At 41.0% G+C, this 16,150-nt stretch overlaps 1 protein-coding gene across 1 annotated transcript; it reads right to left on the bottom strand.

The window, feature by feature from the left end:
* Window positions 1–204: 204 nt before the first annotated feature.
* Window positions 205–15,145, bottom strand: LOC125897048 (cytosolic 5'-nucleotidase 1A-like). The gene is made up of 7 exons (XM_049590076.1): window positions 15,116–15,145; window positions 12,044–12,332; window positions 11,747–11,914; window positions 6,125–6,254; window positions 5,832–5,954; window positions 3,435–3,619; window positions 205–1,693 (listed from the first exon to the last, which is right to left on the bottom strand). Exons 1-7 carry the CDS (start codon window positions 15,136–15,138, stop codon window positions 1,328–1,330), a joined length of 1,284 nt encoding a protein of 427 aa, XP_049446033.1. The 5' UTR covers window positions 15,139–15,145; the 3' UTR covers window positions 205–1,327.
* Window positions 15,146–16,150: the final 1,005 nt, after the last annotated feature.

Raw genomic sequence — 16,150 nt, 5'->3', positions numbered from 1 at the left:
TTTGGAGTTGCTGTTTGTGTCTGGAGCTTAGTATACCCTGTTGTGTTAGATGTTGTTATGAGTGTATGAATATGTTCTAAAAGTTTAATAAAAAGATTTCAAAATAAAACGTAGTGGAGCAGAAGCCTAAAGTAGCATAAATTGACCATTAGTACTGGAGTAAATGTACTCAATAACTTTACACCACTGACAAAGAACAGCCACTGGGGTTCCTACACATTCATTTATTCTCCTCCCTTTGCACTGGATACACTCAGCACCACAGCTGACAAGGTTAAAGGCACAAGACAGATAGAAAACAGTGGAGTATAAAAATCAAATGGTAGCAAACATCATGTTATTATTTAAGTATAACCAGTGAAAAACATCACATGATCTGACACTGAGTAAAGACAGCAGACGTGATACAAACATTTACAAACAAGTGTAACTGTAAAACTCCTCTGTGATGTTGAGTATTGATTATACAATACATCAAATGCAATCTGCAAACATGTACAGTATATGTAGTCAGTCCTTTGTAATAACAGCATGGAAAAGTGTAGTTACAGTGTGCACGGATATCCAGATACAGTGTAGAAGCATAAACAGACAGAACGTGAAAATATAAAGTGTAAGTTTTGCATAGGTTGTGCGCGTCAACAGTAACAAAGACAGACAGCATCAGTGTTCCCTGTAAGCCCCGACATTCTGCTTTAATAAATGTCCCTTTAAAACCCAAAGCTGATATAAATATGTCCAGTTAAATGTGCAAAATCAAAACCAGACACCAAAAATTTGATTTGTATTTTTTTTAACCGTCCTATGAATGAGCAAATGCACAGAAAACAAAGTCTACAGCAGATACATTCTCCCGTCCTGGTTAAAATGAGTATACCAAGGACCAACAACCAAAGATAAATAAAATAAACATGTGTTCATTGTAAAAAAGTGTAAAGTAAATGGTATAAACTCAAATGTAAGTGAGAAATAAACTCTCAAAGTTAAACAGGTACACAGACAGTGTGGTTAAAAGGCACCGTTAGTTAATTAATTTGGTGTTTCTCTTCACAAACGTGAAACGTTGTATGGCACCTAGTGTAGCTCTTGCTTTGATTATATATATATATATATCATTCCCCTGCTCATCAGTAACACCCTGTCCTTAAGAAAATATTTTATAAAACCCCAAAAAGTAAGAAATTTCAGACTGAATTACAAATTTGTTACCTAAATCATCCAAAAGTTGCTGTTATTTTTTCAATGTTTCCTGAATGCAGCATTTTATTTTAGAGCAAATAATTTCCTATGCAGATGACAGTGTAGTGTATGTTTAATATTCTACAGGTTATTCCTTTTGTGCGGGCTGCTCGATGAGTTTCCCCTTGTGGTACTTCTGTCCGATACCGTAGGGGACGTGTGCGGATATGGTGCCCAGCTCCTTGGCCCCCTCGATGTGGAACATCTGGTCATCAAAGTAGATGTGAGGTTTGATTTTCTGCAGCAGGGGCCCTTTCGGAGCCCCGGCCAGGAAGAGAGCCTCGTCGATCTCCAGGCCCCAGCTGCGGAGAGTCTTCAGGACGCGAGCGCCGGAGCTGGCGGCGCTGCGGGCCGTCACCAGGTAGGTTCGGATAGGGCAGTTCAGGCGCTCATTCCTGCTGTAGAATTTTCTCTGGAGCTTCCCCAGAGCCTCCAGGAAACACTTTAAGGGACCCTGGAAAAAAGAACCAAAGAAAAGACTTAATTAAAAATGTTCTAAAATAAGGAGCGCAGCTACAAATACATAGAGAGAAGATGGCACATCTGCATGGCACAAAATGAAAAAAAATAGTGTCTGATTTAAAACTTGATTAGAGCCAGCAGAGCCTTGCAGACATTCCCCAGAGCCTTGTTATGCCCCATACAGGTCTATGTTTCCTGTTACACTAACAGATATGGTGAACCCTTGTGTTCAGTTTTTTGCTTTTTACGTCTACACATAAGATATTTTTTGTTTTGGCTTCTTGTCCACACACAAACAGAGTTTCAAGTTAGCAAAACAGTTTTAAAATGCCTTCAAAATGCAATGCAAAATGCAGAATTTTTTAAAACTCTGGTTACTATGTATCTGTGTGGACATGTAAAATGGAGTCTCCTCAATTCGTGCATGCCCACTCTTGCTTTGTGTCATGAACATGCACCACAAACAACAATAACAAGGTCGACTGGTCTGTTTACATTTTGTTAGCACTGCTTGGTCTAATAACTACTTGACACTTAAACCTATAACTGCTGCACCACTTTAAAGATGAATGGAGGCGTCTGCTGCGCCCAGTGTTATTGCTCCACCTCTTTGTCCACAATTTAAAGTCCGCCAGAAACAATGGTTTTGGAAGAGGCCGAGTGGAACCAACAGATGGTGGGAGAATTCAAGGAGTGAGTGTCCTTATATCGAAGGGGAATTAACGATGATGAGATTTCCAGTAGGTGTTTTGCAAAAGGTAATGTTAGCTTGTAGACTTTACAAAACTTTGCAACGACGGGAGACAGCTTACGCCATCAAGTTTTTGGAGTTGTTTTTGCATTCTAGTATGTACGGAGATATTTTGTGAAACAAAGGTCATGCGGACAGAATTTTGCCGACTAATGAAGCTCAGCCAAAGTTCAATCAGGAAGACTTTCTCCATGCTCATTCATTCACAATTCTCTGCATCCCGCTCCCACTGCTTCTTCTAAACAGCTGACTATGGGTGTTCACTCTTCTACTTATCCAATCAAACTTTGCCTCCATCTCTCTCAGCCAATCAGGATGCCACTGCAAAATTTAAATTTAAATCTGCTCTCTCTCTCTGCTGCTGTCAGCCATCATTTTAGGCAGAACTGTCGCGCCCTCCTCCACCCCGTTCACCTCCAGCCATCGTATCCAGAGTCCAGGACGAGCTCAACAAAGGCTCCTTCATCTACTCATCCAGATCATCGGCACTTCACCATCTTCCTCTCATCTCATCTCATCTTCACCACCTCTACCACCGCCAGCGTCTAGTCCCTGGGGGGGTTCCCTGTTTGACTATGGATTCATCACCCTCCTTAAATCACACCATCTCTACGGGGTCTAATTGCAAAAGACTTTCCATATTTTTCATTCTAATGTGCACATCTTAATACATATTTTTTTTACAATAAAAATCAAGTCTCTCCTGATTGAAATATATAATTTCTTAGCTTTGTATTGTTATCCCTTATTAAGGGGAGGTCCATTGAGTAAGCCTGTAGCTTCTTGACCTCTCCTGTCACGTAATTTCTATTATCAGGATTTATGATGTTGTACACATGCACAACTTTCTTTCTTTCTTTTTTTTTTCTTAAAAGCACATATATGAAGCAATACTCCCTGAGACCTGTAAACAGACTTTCATCGTCTGGATTTAAAGTCTGCACACAGTGATGTTAAGTACACACAAACAGCCATCTGTTACCTGAGCGAGAGGTTTGTTCTCAAACTGCTTCTCGTGCTCAAAGAAAGTGTCCAGGCCGTGTTTCTTCACGATGATCTCCGACTCGTCTGAGAAGAGGACGGCGTCGCCATCGAACGCCACTCTCAGCTGAGTGTCGCTCAACTCAGTCTCTTTTTGCGGCATAAACATCGTGGCTGCAGCAATACCTGGAGGAGGGGAGGGCTGGTTAAAATCGTGCATCCATTGCTGTGTTCTAAGCAGTCTAACATTTGATACCTCACAGCTGCAGGCATCTTCAACTTCCTGTTTTATTAACAATGTTTTAACTGCTGCTGCATGTCAGCTTTGATTGTTGATACTTCTGTCTTTCAGTGAAGAGATTCAAATGTTACATCTATAGAGTTCAGACAATGTGGTCTCATAGTAACCATCAAATCTTGTTTCCTATCCTAAAGACAAACACCACTTTGCTTGAGAATAAGGCAGTGGTTCTCAACCCTTTTGTGTCAACCCCTGATACACATTAGGTTACAGACCCCCATTAGATCCCCCAGACCCCATAAGATCTCGGCTAAGGGACCTCCATCTGAAAAGATTGTGGTTGCTACATATGATTAACACCAGAATTCCATAGCTGACAACTAGAGCTGCAATGAGTATTCGATTAATCGATTGACAGAACATTTATTAACAACTCTCTTGATAATCGTGTAATCATTTCAGCAATTTTTTAAGTATAAAAGCCCAAGATTCGCTGATTTCATACTTATTAAACGTGAGAATATGACTCTTGTCTTTGTCTTACATGATAATAAACTGAATGACTTTGGATTTTTGTACTTTAAGTCAGATAAAACAAACAATTTGAAGATGTCACCTTAATAAACAGGGCATGTTTCACTATTTCTGACATGTTACTAACAAAATGATTAATTGATTAATCAAGAAAATAAAGAGCAGATGAAGCGATAATGGAAATAAGCCTTTGTTGCAGCCATATCATGTCATAACAGGGTTCCAACACATTTTCATGGACAAAATTTCAAAACTTTTCCATGACTTTTCAAGGACCCATAATTTTCTTTTTTGCCCTACTTGCCTCTAATTGTAATTTCAGCTAACTGGCATACATAGAACATACATAGAAACGTACATGATGGTAAACAAAAATCACACATTGACACATACTTGAGTGACGCTACGTTGACAGCTTCAGAAAATACATTTGCTGTTTTGTTACATCACATGGAAGGTTAGCCTTGGAAGATAACGATAACAATTTCATTACACAACAAAATTCCATGACTTATCCAAAACTTTGAATGATTTCCAGACCTGGAAAATGTGCCTTTAATCAATAGTACAGTCAAGCGTGAAAGGGGGAGAGAGAGAGGGAATGGCATGCAGGCTGGAGTCGAACCTGGGCCGCTGCGGCAACAGCCTTGTGCATGGGGCGCCTGCTCTATATGCAAAGCCACCGGTGCCCTGACATTTCATGTCTTTTCCAGGTTTTCCATGACCGTGGGAACCCTGCTTAATTAACTGAGGAGAAGCCCATTAAGGAAGTAAAACTTGTGATCTGGATAGTCACTGTTATGACTCTTACTCACACTGGGCTAACCTTTATAGTGAATTAAATATCAAAAATTAACTATTGTCCATGTTTCCGGGACCCCTGGGACTCCTTCAAGGACCCCTGGTTGAGCACAACTGGGGTAAGTTATGGTTAAAAAACTTAAGTCTGCACATTATTGATGCACTATCTATCAATGTATCTGGTTGCTCATAAGCCGAGGACAAGTGGGAAATTAAAACTTAATAGATCTTTTTAATGTGCAAATAGAATCTGACATCCTGTGCCTCGTGTGATGACAGGTGGTCACAAAAAATCCCATCACAATTTCTCAGAGCCAAAAGTGACGTCTTCAAATACCTTCCTTTGATCAAAGACAACCAACAGTCAAAGACCCAAAGATATTTCATTTACAGTGATATAAAATATGATATATAACATGTATATGTGATACACAACAGATAAAGCAGCAAATCCTCACATTTCAGAAGGTAGAACCTGCAAATGTTTAGCAATTCTGCTTCATAATCGACTTTAAATCCATTCTCAAAATTTTCTGCCTCACAACTCATCACTTAATTTCCGCACTACATCTGAACGTCAGTGTTTCAAATCTGTTTGTGTGTATTTGAACAACAGGGAGCCATAAATCACAGGCTGTCTCCAACCAGCACCTTCTTGCTGCACAGCGTGGGGTCGAGGTTTCCCTCAACAGTGTGAATGAGTCACACACAAAGTCAACATGCAAGTGTGTAAATATCAGTACAAATATGTCTCCAGGCTGCTGACTCATGGGTTGTGTGTGATAGAAACGAGGATTATAATCCAACAGCAGCATCACTTACCTTCCTCTATGGCTTCAGTGACTTTCTCTGCGTCCTTGGAGAGGTAAAGGTTTGTCAGGTAGGCCTTGAGGTAGCCGATAGGACTTTTCCCTCCAGTCATACAGAATCTCTCTATGGTCAGATCTGAAAGTATAAAAGCAAGTTGGAGTTGTAATTACACTTTAACAGCTCCTCTTTGTTTCTAGTGTGTAATTACTTGACTGAGTGCTGTTCTTGATTACTCCTGTTGCTGCAGCCGGCGAGCCGCCATCGTGCTAAACAATCAACAATGTTTGCTTTAGGATGCAGCGTACCATAGTGATTAATGCTGTTTATGAGGCGCACTCCAACTTGGGCATGGTTGTTAGTCATTAAGACGATGTCAAACAGCTCCTCGCTGTCTGGGTAGAGCTGCCTCAGTCGAGCGTTGACATTCATCAGCGCCTGTGTGAGAGGACGGACAGCTTTACATCACAGGCCGGGTTGTTGTGTCAGAGCGGCCAACACCAGGTTACGACACACATTACAACATTTGAACCACAGCTTTCTTTCAGTTACAGTCTTTAGAAAGAGAATATCAAGTTATTAAAACAACAATGAAACAAAGAAATGTGTTTTATACACCACAAACTCCTTCATCATAGGGCTGGACTCTAGAGTGATGCAGCTTAGATTTTGGATATTTTAAGTGGTGTCTTTTCCTGGCTTTAAAGCTCAGTAAACATTGGTCTGGTAGGGACATAGTGGCCCTGGGAAAATGATCCTGGTTGGACGCCAAAAACTGCATCCCGGTTATGAGGCAGACCGCCAGATCATATTGTTGTTTCCATGTCCAATAATGGTCAGTTCAGATCGTCTCTTACAAACCAGGAAGTAGTCATCATATTATTGCTATAGAAAAGCAACTGCATGTATCTGGTTTTTTTTTTTTTTTAATCTACACGACTTTTTGACAATTTATTTGTTTGGTTGTGATTAGACGGCCACACTGCAACATTCACTCCACACGATGCCCTTTTTTAAAAGTATGAATAGATGTTTATGCCATTTACGTATATCTGCATGTGAGTTACAGTCTTGTCTTATCATTTTAAGCTTGTAGTGTCTCTAAGAGACAAAAGTCTTTATCCAAACTGTCTTTGATCACACATGGGAGAAGTAACCCTCAGGGCTGTTTGACATACAGTCAGATGACATAGTATAAAGACTGACAAAGTCCACAGAGAGAGACAAACATAAAGCCAGATAAATGTATTAGGCACAGGACTTTCACCCAGGAGACTGGAGTCTTATATGAACATTCATTGATTTTCCACAACTGCTCATCCTGTTGGGGGCTGCAGGGTGGCTGGAGCCTATCGCAGCTGATATTGGGCAAGAGGCAGGGTACACCCTGGACAGGTCACCAGACTATCACAGGGCTGACACATAGAGACAGACAATCATTCACACTCACATTCACACCTACGGACAATTTAGAGTCACCAGTTAACCTGCATGTGTTTGGACTGTGGGAGGAAGCCGGAGTTCGAATTATGAACCTTCTTCCTGTGAGGCATCAATGCTAACCACTGCACCACTGTGCCTCATGTGAACAATACCAGTTTATTATTCTGTCGTGTTAAAATATTTAGATGTTGCTAGGATGCTCGGGAACGATGTCCAGCTTACAGCCAGGTGACATCCCAGATGTTGGCACAACTTTCATTTTGGACCTATTTTTGAACCTGAATGGGACGTTTTGATTTGGTGTTCAAACAACAGTCATTCAACATCTCTATGAGTGTGTTTAAATGACGTAATAACCCATTTATTATCAGGTTTTTGTAGTATCCTGTACATGTGTTTAACCTTGTAAACACCATATAACATTTATGAGAAACCTTAATGTGCTAGCTTAAGTACTCCAAAAAACACCAGGATGCTTACGGGGAATATGAATAACCAGATTTCTCTGTGCTCATGTAAACACCATATCCCAGATATTATCATAAACAGGATAAGCCTCATAAACAGGTTAGTCAGGTTCATGTGACTGCACTCATAATGCTTGCTGGGAGTCTGTATTACAGTAAAGTGATGTAGCTTTCTGAATTAATGTTGTTTTATGCTGTTTTAAATCACAATATTTTGAACCAAATACCACAATATCAGTTTTGCAACGATCATGATGACTAGAGCCAATTAATAGAATAACTAATACATATAATGCAGTCTTAAAAACCAGGGAAAGACAACACTTACGATATGACGATATCCAAAATCTAAGACAATATCTAATCTCATAATACAGTATTAATTAAATATAAATATATTGCCCAGCCCTTAACTTTAATACCATTTTTATTACTTGTGCATAATTTTACAAATGTATGCATTTATTTAATAATCTGATATTTCCGCAACCCCTCATATTGAAGTAACCACATTTCAAATGAAGCCAAAAACTAGTCATTCACAGGAGTTAAATCCACAGAGAAAACTTCTCATTATGGGCTGAATTTATAGCATTTCTGCCATTTAGAAACTAACAGTAGAGAAAACAAGGAGCAATGGTGCAATGGAAATAACTGACACGCTCCAGTGAGTCACTGGTCACTTTATACCCAACATCCAGGCAGGTTTACGTTTGGAGAAAGCCAAGTGATGCCTCAAACCCACAGTGTCTGTTGCCAGCTGTGGCAGCAGGTCTGTGTCCTCTGTGACCGAGTGGTTGCCTTACCGCCGAGGAATACAAGATCACTTTACAGTAACGGGGTGCAATCACTCTTCTCTAGATGTTCCTCTATTCCACGTTGCTGAACACATTCAGGAGTGGTCTGCAATTATCGCTCTGCACATCAATCAACCTTTAAGCGAGGTTGTATGGTAATGTTGGATTTTTCTCGCTAGAGACTGGTGATACTTCAGGACCTGTATGACTTCATTCCAAGAATGAGTGAAGCTGTTTTGAAGGCAAAGAGGAGCTTTAAAGGGACATTTCAGATATTCTGAACTGGGGTTGTATAGGGTACTTTTCCATACACATTGTATTACATACAGTATTTGTCAGAAAGCCTGCCCTCAGTCTGGAGAAGCAGGCTGGAAGCTAAGTTATCTACTGCTGTGGAGGGGTCTGCAACAAAAATCATTTTAGCCAGCTAAAAAAAATCTGTATCAGTTTGAATGTATGCTATATTTTCACCGCTTTATCTTAATGTCAGACAGTGATTTCTAATGGGAAAAGGAAGCAGTTATAATCTCTCTTCAAAGCCAGACTCCATTGAGAAAAACAGTGATTTAACATTGCTGAACACAGGAGCTGCTGGTAAATCACTGCCTCAATCAGTATTACTGTGTGACTTTGGTGTTAAAAAGGATTAGTTCGGATTCACCAAAGTCACACAATAACACAAACAAACTAACTGACAGAAGCAGCAGTAGACCAGCAGCTACCGTGTCCAGAGAGCCTTAATTGCTGTTTTTGTCAATGGGGTCTGGTGGCAGTGTTCAAGGAGCCAGATTTTGGTGTCAGTTGCATTTGCATTTGCTTTCCTTGTTATTGGTCCCCAGACTGATCCTGGCTTTGTCTGTCAGCTGCTTCTCAGCCTCTGCTGGACAGAGCCATGATCTGTTTGGGGACCAATAACAAGAAAAACAAATGCACATATTGAGATAATAATGTCAGGAAGCATCACATAATGCGTGTTTCTTAATCTGGTGGAAGGTTGATTTGCAGTGCCCGTCCCATTGACTCTAATAGAACTGATGTCAAAGTCTGGCTCGTTTGACGCTGTCACTGTCGTCATGACCCGTCCTTCTTTGCAGTTTCCTTAACCAGAACAGGCTGTCTGATGGAAAAGTAAAAATACTTGAAAAAATTCTAAACATAGCATGCACTTCAGCTGATATGGACTTTTGTATGTGGGACTTTTTTAGGTGGCTAAAATGGTTTTGTTGATGACCCCGCCAGACCAGTACACTCGTTAGCTTCTGTGTCTGACTCCAGTCTGCTTCTTCAAATTGGGGGGGTGCTGACTGACATCTACTGTATCCACCTTATTCCTGAGGGCACTAATGTAGAAATGATTATGGGCACAACTTCCTGTGAGATAGCGGAAGTACCAGTAAGCTAGTTAGTCCCATAGACTGTTTGTGGTTAGTCCCAGTGGCTGCTCTTGGTGGCTAACTGCCAACGCTGGTTCTTTTGGACAGTAATTTGCCTTTTAGCAAATACTGATTTATTTTTTTTTTTTTTTTTTTTTACAAATATTTAGCATTTTCTAAAATGTCTTTGCGGAGCTCTGGTAGCTGTTGCACTGTCCATGTCTGTATCGACTAACAACCAGTCTAAGCTAAATTTTTGTCTTCAGCAACTGTGTGTTGAACATGTGACCACAACAAAAAAGGATTGTTCCTGTTGCCAAAGGTTTGAGTTGCCAAGAGTTTCACCAGACATAGCGAAAAAGTATTAAATCAGAATTTGCAGAAGAGAATGACACCTAGACAGCAGTGAGTAGCCCCTTTTAACAGATTTTCCACAAATGTTGGGCTGTTTTGCCGGCAAGAAGCAAGCGTTTAGACACACAGAACTGGACTGGCGAGTTGATCCTAGGTGTCCAATTTTCCGGCTCGTAGGGTAGACATATTGGCGGAACCCTTTTAGTTTAAAAGGACAGAGGCAGCCTTCCGCAACAGGAGGAGCTGTTGATGACGCCACACGTGCGCCACACTGGCGGTGGATAAAAAGGAAACAGCTGATAGCAGGAATTAGCGAGCAGCTAGTAGCAAGAGGGAAACACAAACCTGACAGACACTGTAAAGATGAGCAATTGGGGAGACAACGAATTGCGCGCCCTCCTTGCCCTCGCAAGTGAAGAGGCCATTAACCATCAGATGATGGGGACGGTGAAGAACGGGCTGACTTACGAGAGAACTGCGGAAGGACTGACCAGCCGCAGCTTCCCTCCCACATCACTGTTTACGTCACACACTGAGCTACACGTTTTGATACTTGCTCACGCCCCCCATTGGCCCGAAAAATGCGCATTCTGTATAAGCAAAATTAGGTAGGCGGCATTTTGCTGCACTCCCTGATTTTGTTTTTATACTGCCAATGCTGAAAAAAGACTGATTGGGCTTTCCTGCAAATTTACATAATTCCTGTCTAAAAAGGGCTAGTGACAACAACCCCGCACACTCTTAAGAGTAGCATTTGCGGTGGAAACACTAGGGTCTAGGTACCACGTCTGAAGGGTTACTTTTGATTCCAAAGGTACCATACCGAAAGTGTTTGGTGGAAACGGGGCTTATGTAATACACTGATTATGCATTAAGTACCCCGTACAATCCCACTTCAAAAAATCCAAACTATCCCTTTAACTTTATCCCTTATTTTGTCCTGGCACTGTGCATATTAAGCAGCAGGAGAAAGTCTGAATTGTTTTAAAATGAGGAATTAATAAATCAGTGAGGAACCACTTCCATCTCATCAAACAAGGAAACTGTACATACATAATAGTTTCATAGTTTCCTTGATATCAGAAGTTGATGAGATGACTTCCTGATATCTGACATTTAAGGAATGAATGAACAGAGAATTAAGTGATTTGAAAATAAGGAGAAAATTGTGTCTCTGGTACATGCACTTAAATTAAGTTTTCTGATTGTGCTAAAATCCTTCCTACCTGCCTATGGGCTACTTGACGAATTGAGGTGTGGCCTGGTGTATCCAGGCCTTCGGTCTCAGCACAAACCTCTAAGATGTGGATGCAGGGTTTATAACTCTGTCCACTGTCAGAGACCACTGTGGTTTGTTGTAAATCAGGTTTTTCCTGGTGAGGAATGTATCAACAGCGTCCTTATACGAGAAGCCGAGGACATTGAACGCACCACGCCCTGCAAACAATGTGCAGAGACTTGTTGCGGGGATTGATTCTACCGGGACTGTGGCCTACCTTAACGAAGGGGAAAGCAGCTCCTGGCTTCAGAGGATCGTCTTCATGCTCCACCTGATAGGCCACGTATTTCTCTACCCCTTCGTCCTCATAGATCTTCCTCTCTGCCACCATGTTAAACAGGGTGCGAGAGGAGACGGCGATGGTGACAGCGTTACGGGGTTTGGGCTGTGAGAGGATGGGGGAAGATAAAAAGCAGTGTTGTTTGCAGTTGTAGAGTCACAAATTGTATGCAATGACATGTGTGAAGCTAACACACAAGTTATGGGTGATAAAGGTTGTCAGCAGAGTACTCACAGGTCTCGGTTTGTTTGATTTGAGGTTGTCAAAGAAAGCTTTGGCCGCAGCCCAGTCTTTCTCCTCCCCGCCGTCTTCAGTCGGAGCTGAGTCCTTTGGTTTGAGTTCACTCATTGTTGTAAAAAGTTTCCTCTGTAGTGAAACCTTGACTAAACCCGGCAGAATGGGAGGCAGCTGCAGTTTGTAAACTTTGCGGAAATGTATTTTCCTACAACGCTGGTGGGCGTGTCTTTGGGCTGTGACGTAGGCAGAGCTGGGCATCACTTGCACTCGGTTGGCTGGGACTGGACTGAGATAGATAGATAGATAGATAGATAGATAGATAGATAGATAGATAGATAGATAGATAGATAGATAGACATAAAGTCAAAGGAGCATGGGAAGATTATGAAACAATAAGCCCCTGGGCACAGATATGCTAATGGACCCACCACCTCTTTTTAGTTATTTTGTGTCTCACTGCAGTTCCAGTGCATCTCTGTGTGGTCTTTTTGTGTCTCTTTGGGGTCGTTTTGAATCTTTACCTGGTCCGTACATGTTCATTTGAGTGACATTTTGCAAATGACGGCCAGGAGGCAGCCTGACACTTTGGGCTCCTGGGCCTGTGCCCGGTAGGATCGTTCAGGAAATCCATCCCTGTGGTGGAAAGTAATTAAGCAGGCTACTGTTACTCAAGTGCAGCAGCCTATGTAAGTACAATTTCAAGGTACTTTTACTTTACTTGAGCATTTTCATTTTGTGCAACTTCATACTACTACCCCACACACACACACATGGGACACACACTCTTTAAAATTTAGAATATGTGTATTTTTCCCCACAGTAAAACATGAAGGTAGCAGAGAGCTTTTATTTTGACAAAATTAAAGATGCTTCCACCTTTGCATTGATGCAGTAAAGGTACAAATTGGTGCATAAATATTCAACAGAATGCAGGAAATTAAGTGTTTGATACTTACATTTTCTGGGGGAGCCAACCAACCAACCAACCAACCAACCAACCTCCCTGGTTTCATATGAGTCCCCCACAATGTTGAAACAAAACCTATGCCTTTGCCACTACACTTTATCGGAAAGACACTTTGTCAGACACTTTGTCTTACACAATGATTTAAGTGTTCAAAAGTTTGAGCATCAAAACTTTGTTTTTCTGCCCCATGTATCATCTCACAACCCTTCAGATTTATTTTGTGGTGCTTTGGAAGTGACCCGGTCCCCAAATTGGGAACCACTGGACTAAAATTGCTAATATGAGCACCCTGAGCAGCTAACAGTTAAAAGGCTTCTTACATATTGATGTATCGCTATTAACATTCTAATAATGTCACATATCTGTCACAGCAGACATTTTATTGCAGAACAAGTAATTTCACTTTTGATACTTTAAGTACATTTTGCTGCTGAATACTTTTCTCACCACTACAGATATGTCATATGACATGAAATTAACATGGTGTTCTCAGTCTGTCTGTGAAACCAACATTGTTTACTTTGGGACTGTTACCACAACCTAATGCCAGAAAGTCTTTTACCTGAAATTATTTTCTAATTAATAATATCATATGCATTTTTGAACAATCACTCTGTATACAGACCTGCACTCCTGCTTTTTTATATGATATAAAGTGTGTGTAATGCTTGAATTTATCAGTAACTTATAAATATTGCTATTGGCATAGGAAACACTAAATTACCTCAAGAAAGCTTGCAAGATGTGGTTAAAGAAGCCCTTTATAATAAACCATTCCGTATGCTGCTGTTCAGTGCTATTGATTTATTGTACATAAACATAAAATTATTTAAGATGTATGTCAAATGCTATGTTTAATGTTTTTTGCTTTTAATTGTGTATATATATATTACTTCTTTTTTTAAATATACAGAAATATTCTAATACTATCTTCATATTTTTAATGGTACAGCAACGATGTGTTATATTGCTCTGTCTCTTAACCCCATGTGGGATGTGCCAAATGTTTGTTATGACAGGCAAATAAAAAAATAACTAACCACCTTTACTGCACAAAAATAGATTAATATGATTCATGATAACTATAGGAGCGTCCTTATTCTAAGGTCACCGTGCCTCAGCTAATACCATGTACACACTGTGCACTTGTGTAGGCTATTATGGCCTGTTTAATAATATAAAATCAAATGCTTCTTCAATGTTCGCAGCTATTAATAGCATCAATGTCACTTTGCCTAGTATATATTTTAATTGCTATAGTATATCTTTTGTCTTTACTCATAATCTGATTGCAGTCATATACTATTTATATTATTATTTTATTTATCTGTAGCTAATTTTGTTGACTTTGGCTTCTGAAGATAATGATGATAATAATAATAATAATAATAATAATAATAATAGTAATAGACTCATTCTATCTTACATTCATGTTTTAAATATCGCATGTTTGACATTAATATCCTACATAGTACTCCTGTTACACAATCTCTCTACCTATCACACACACACACACACACACACACACACACACACACACACACCGTCCACTAGCACATGAATGACCTCCCTCCTCCATCACACCCCCCCAACAGTTGGTAGAGTCCGGGACGGAGCATCATGGCGATTGACGGTAAGTACTCGGTCTCAGGTGTCCTGCGGGACTCGCGTGAAACTTTACTCGGGACATAATGAGGACGCTTATTTTTAAAAAAATCTCTTTACATATTCAGAAGTGTGTTCTTTTTTACCCCGTTGTTGTGTTTTAATTCATGGCGTGAGTACCGCAGTGCTCCGGAGCTGGGACAGCTGATGCTGAAGTGCGGACACCCGCGCTGATGCAGGAATGTTGTGATCCCTTCATGGGATGCGCGCGTGCTCTCAGCTGCGTTAAGAAGTGATGCTGAAGTGGACACAGACACTAATAGTCCTCGTGCTTTGATTGACCATGTCACGTTTGTGAGATATTCGTTTCTGTGACAGCGATTAAAATTAAATTAAATATTTATTTGTTGGGCTTTAACCGAAATCACGGCAGGCTGCTGTAGTGCTACATCACATGACAACTACTTTGTTCTGCTACTGTTAGAGAACTACATCACCTGGCGGATGGATGTGGTGTCATGTCATCGTTTGAGTTGGGAAACCAGCTTGTTGTCAAATAACCGTTGTTTTTGTGGATGCACGTCACGTGCTGTTGATGTTCTCCCTCCCTGAGCGTCATGGGTAATGTGTACAACGATGAAGGATGAGTGGTGTCTCCTCAAGGTTTTAGTGAAAGTGACCGGAGCACATGACACCGAGCAGCGACAAGGGGGGAAAAAAGGATGCAGTCAGCGAAGAGTAGGCGCGTGCCTTGCACTGTCCTGTCATGGGCACTGTTCTTATTGTGTCACGTGCAGCCATGCGTGCAGCAGTGTTTGTTGATACGTACCGTGACACCTGAGAGGGAGAGGAGGGAGAGAGGATACGTTTTCATATCAGCAGTGACTCACCAGTGGTTCAGGGAATAGCCTGCAATTCCCTTTTCATACACTCAAATACTCATACTAAATGATTGGCTAATTGTTTCTATGGCAGCCAATCATCATACCTATACATACACACACACACACATATATATATATATATATATATATATATATATACATACATATATCAAATTGACTTGTTTGATGGTTTCTTATGAGACCAAAACAGAGGTAGGGGAGACCAGGGTTGGTTGACACACTTTTAAAGTGGGATTTATACTTGTGTGTCAGCTCTATGCAGAGCCTGCACCATAGCCTACACATGTGGAGCCCGGTCTCACTCTGAAGTCATCGACATCTGGCGCTTGGGCAGTGACTTGCAGCGTCAGAAACCAACAAAAAAGGCGTCCTTTAACATCAGCATGATACGCGGCCAATTGTCATTATAGTTTAATGGCGCCAGGGGGAAACGCGGTGAGACAAGGATGAAAGTTAAGGTGGCAAGATTCCGACTGTGGCTGGTGGGAGGGGTGGTGGATGGGTCCAACAAACACGGACTTTCACCCAAGAGAGCAGTGTTTGCGTCCCAAAAGATTCTAAAGCCAAACCCTGTTCTTTTTTCCCAAACCTAACCACATGTTTTTGTTGCCTAAACCTAACCACGTG

The sequence above is a fragment of the Epinephelus fuscoguttatus genome, linkage group LG11, assembly GCF_011397635.1.
Source record: "Epinephelus fuscoguttatus linkage group LG11, E.fuscoguttatus.final_Chr_v1".
Classification (NCBI taxonomy): domain Eukaryota; kingdom Metazoa; phylum Chordata; class Actinopteri; order Perciformes; family Serranidae; genus Epinephelus; species Epinephelus fuscoguttatus.
Note: the sequence above shows the minus strand (reverse complement) of the source record. Positions and strands in the feature narration are given on the sequence as shown.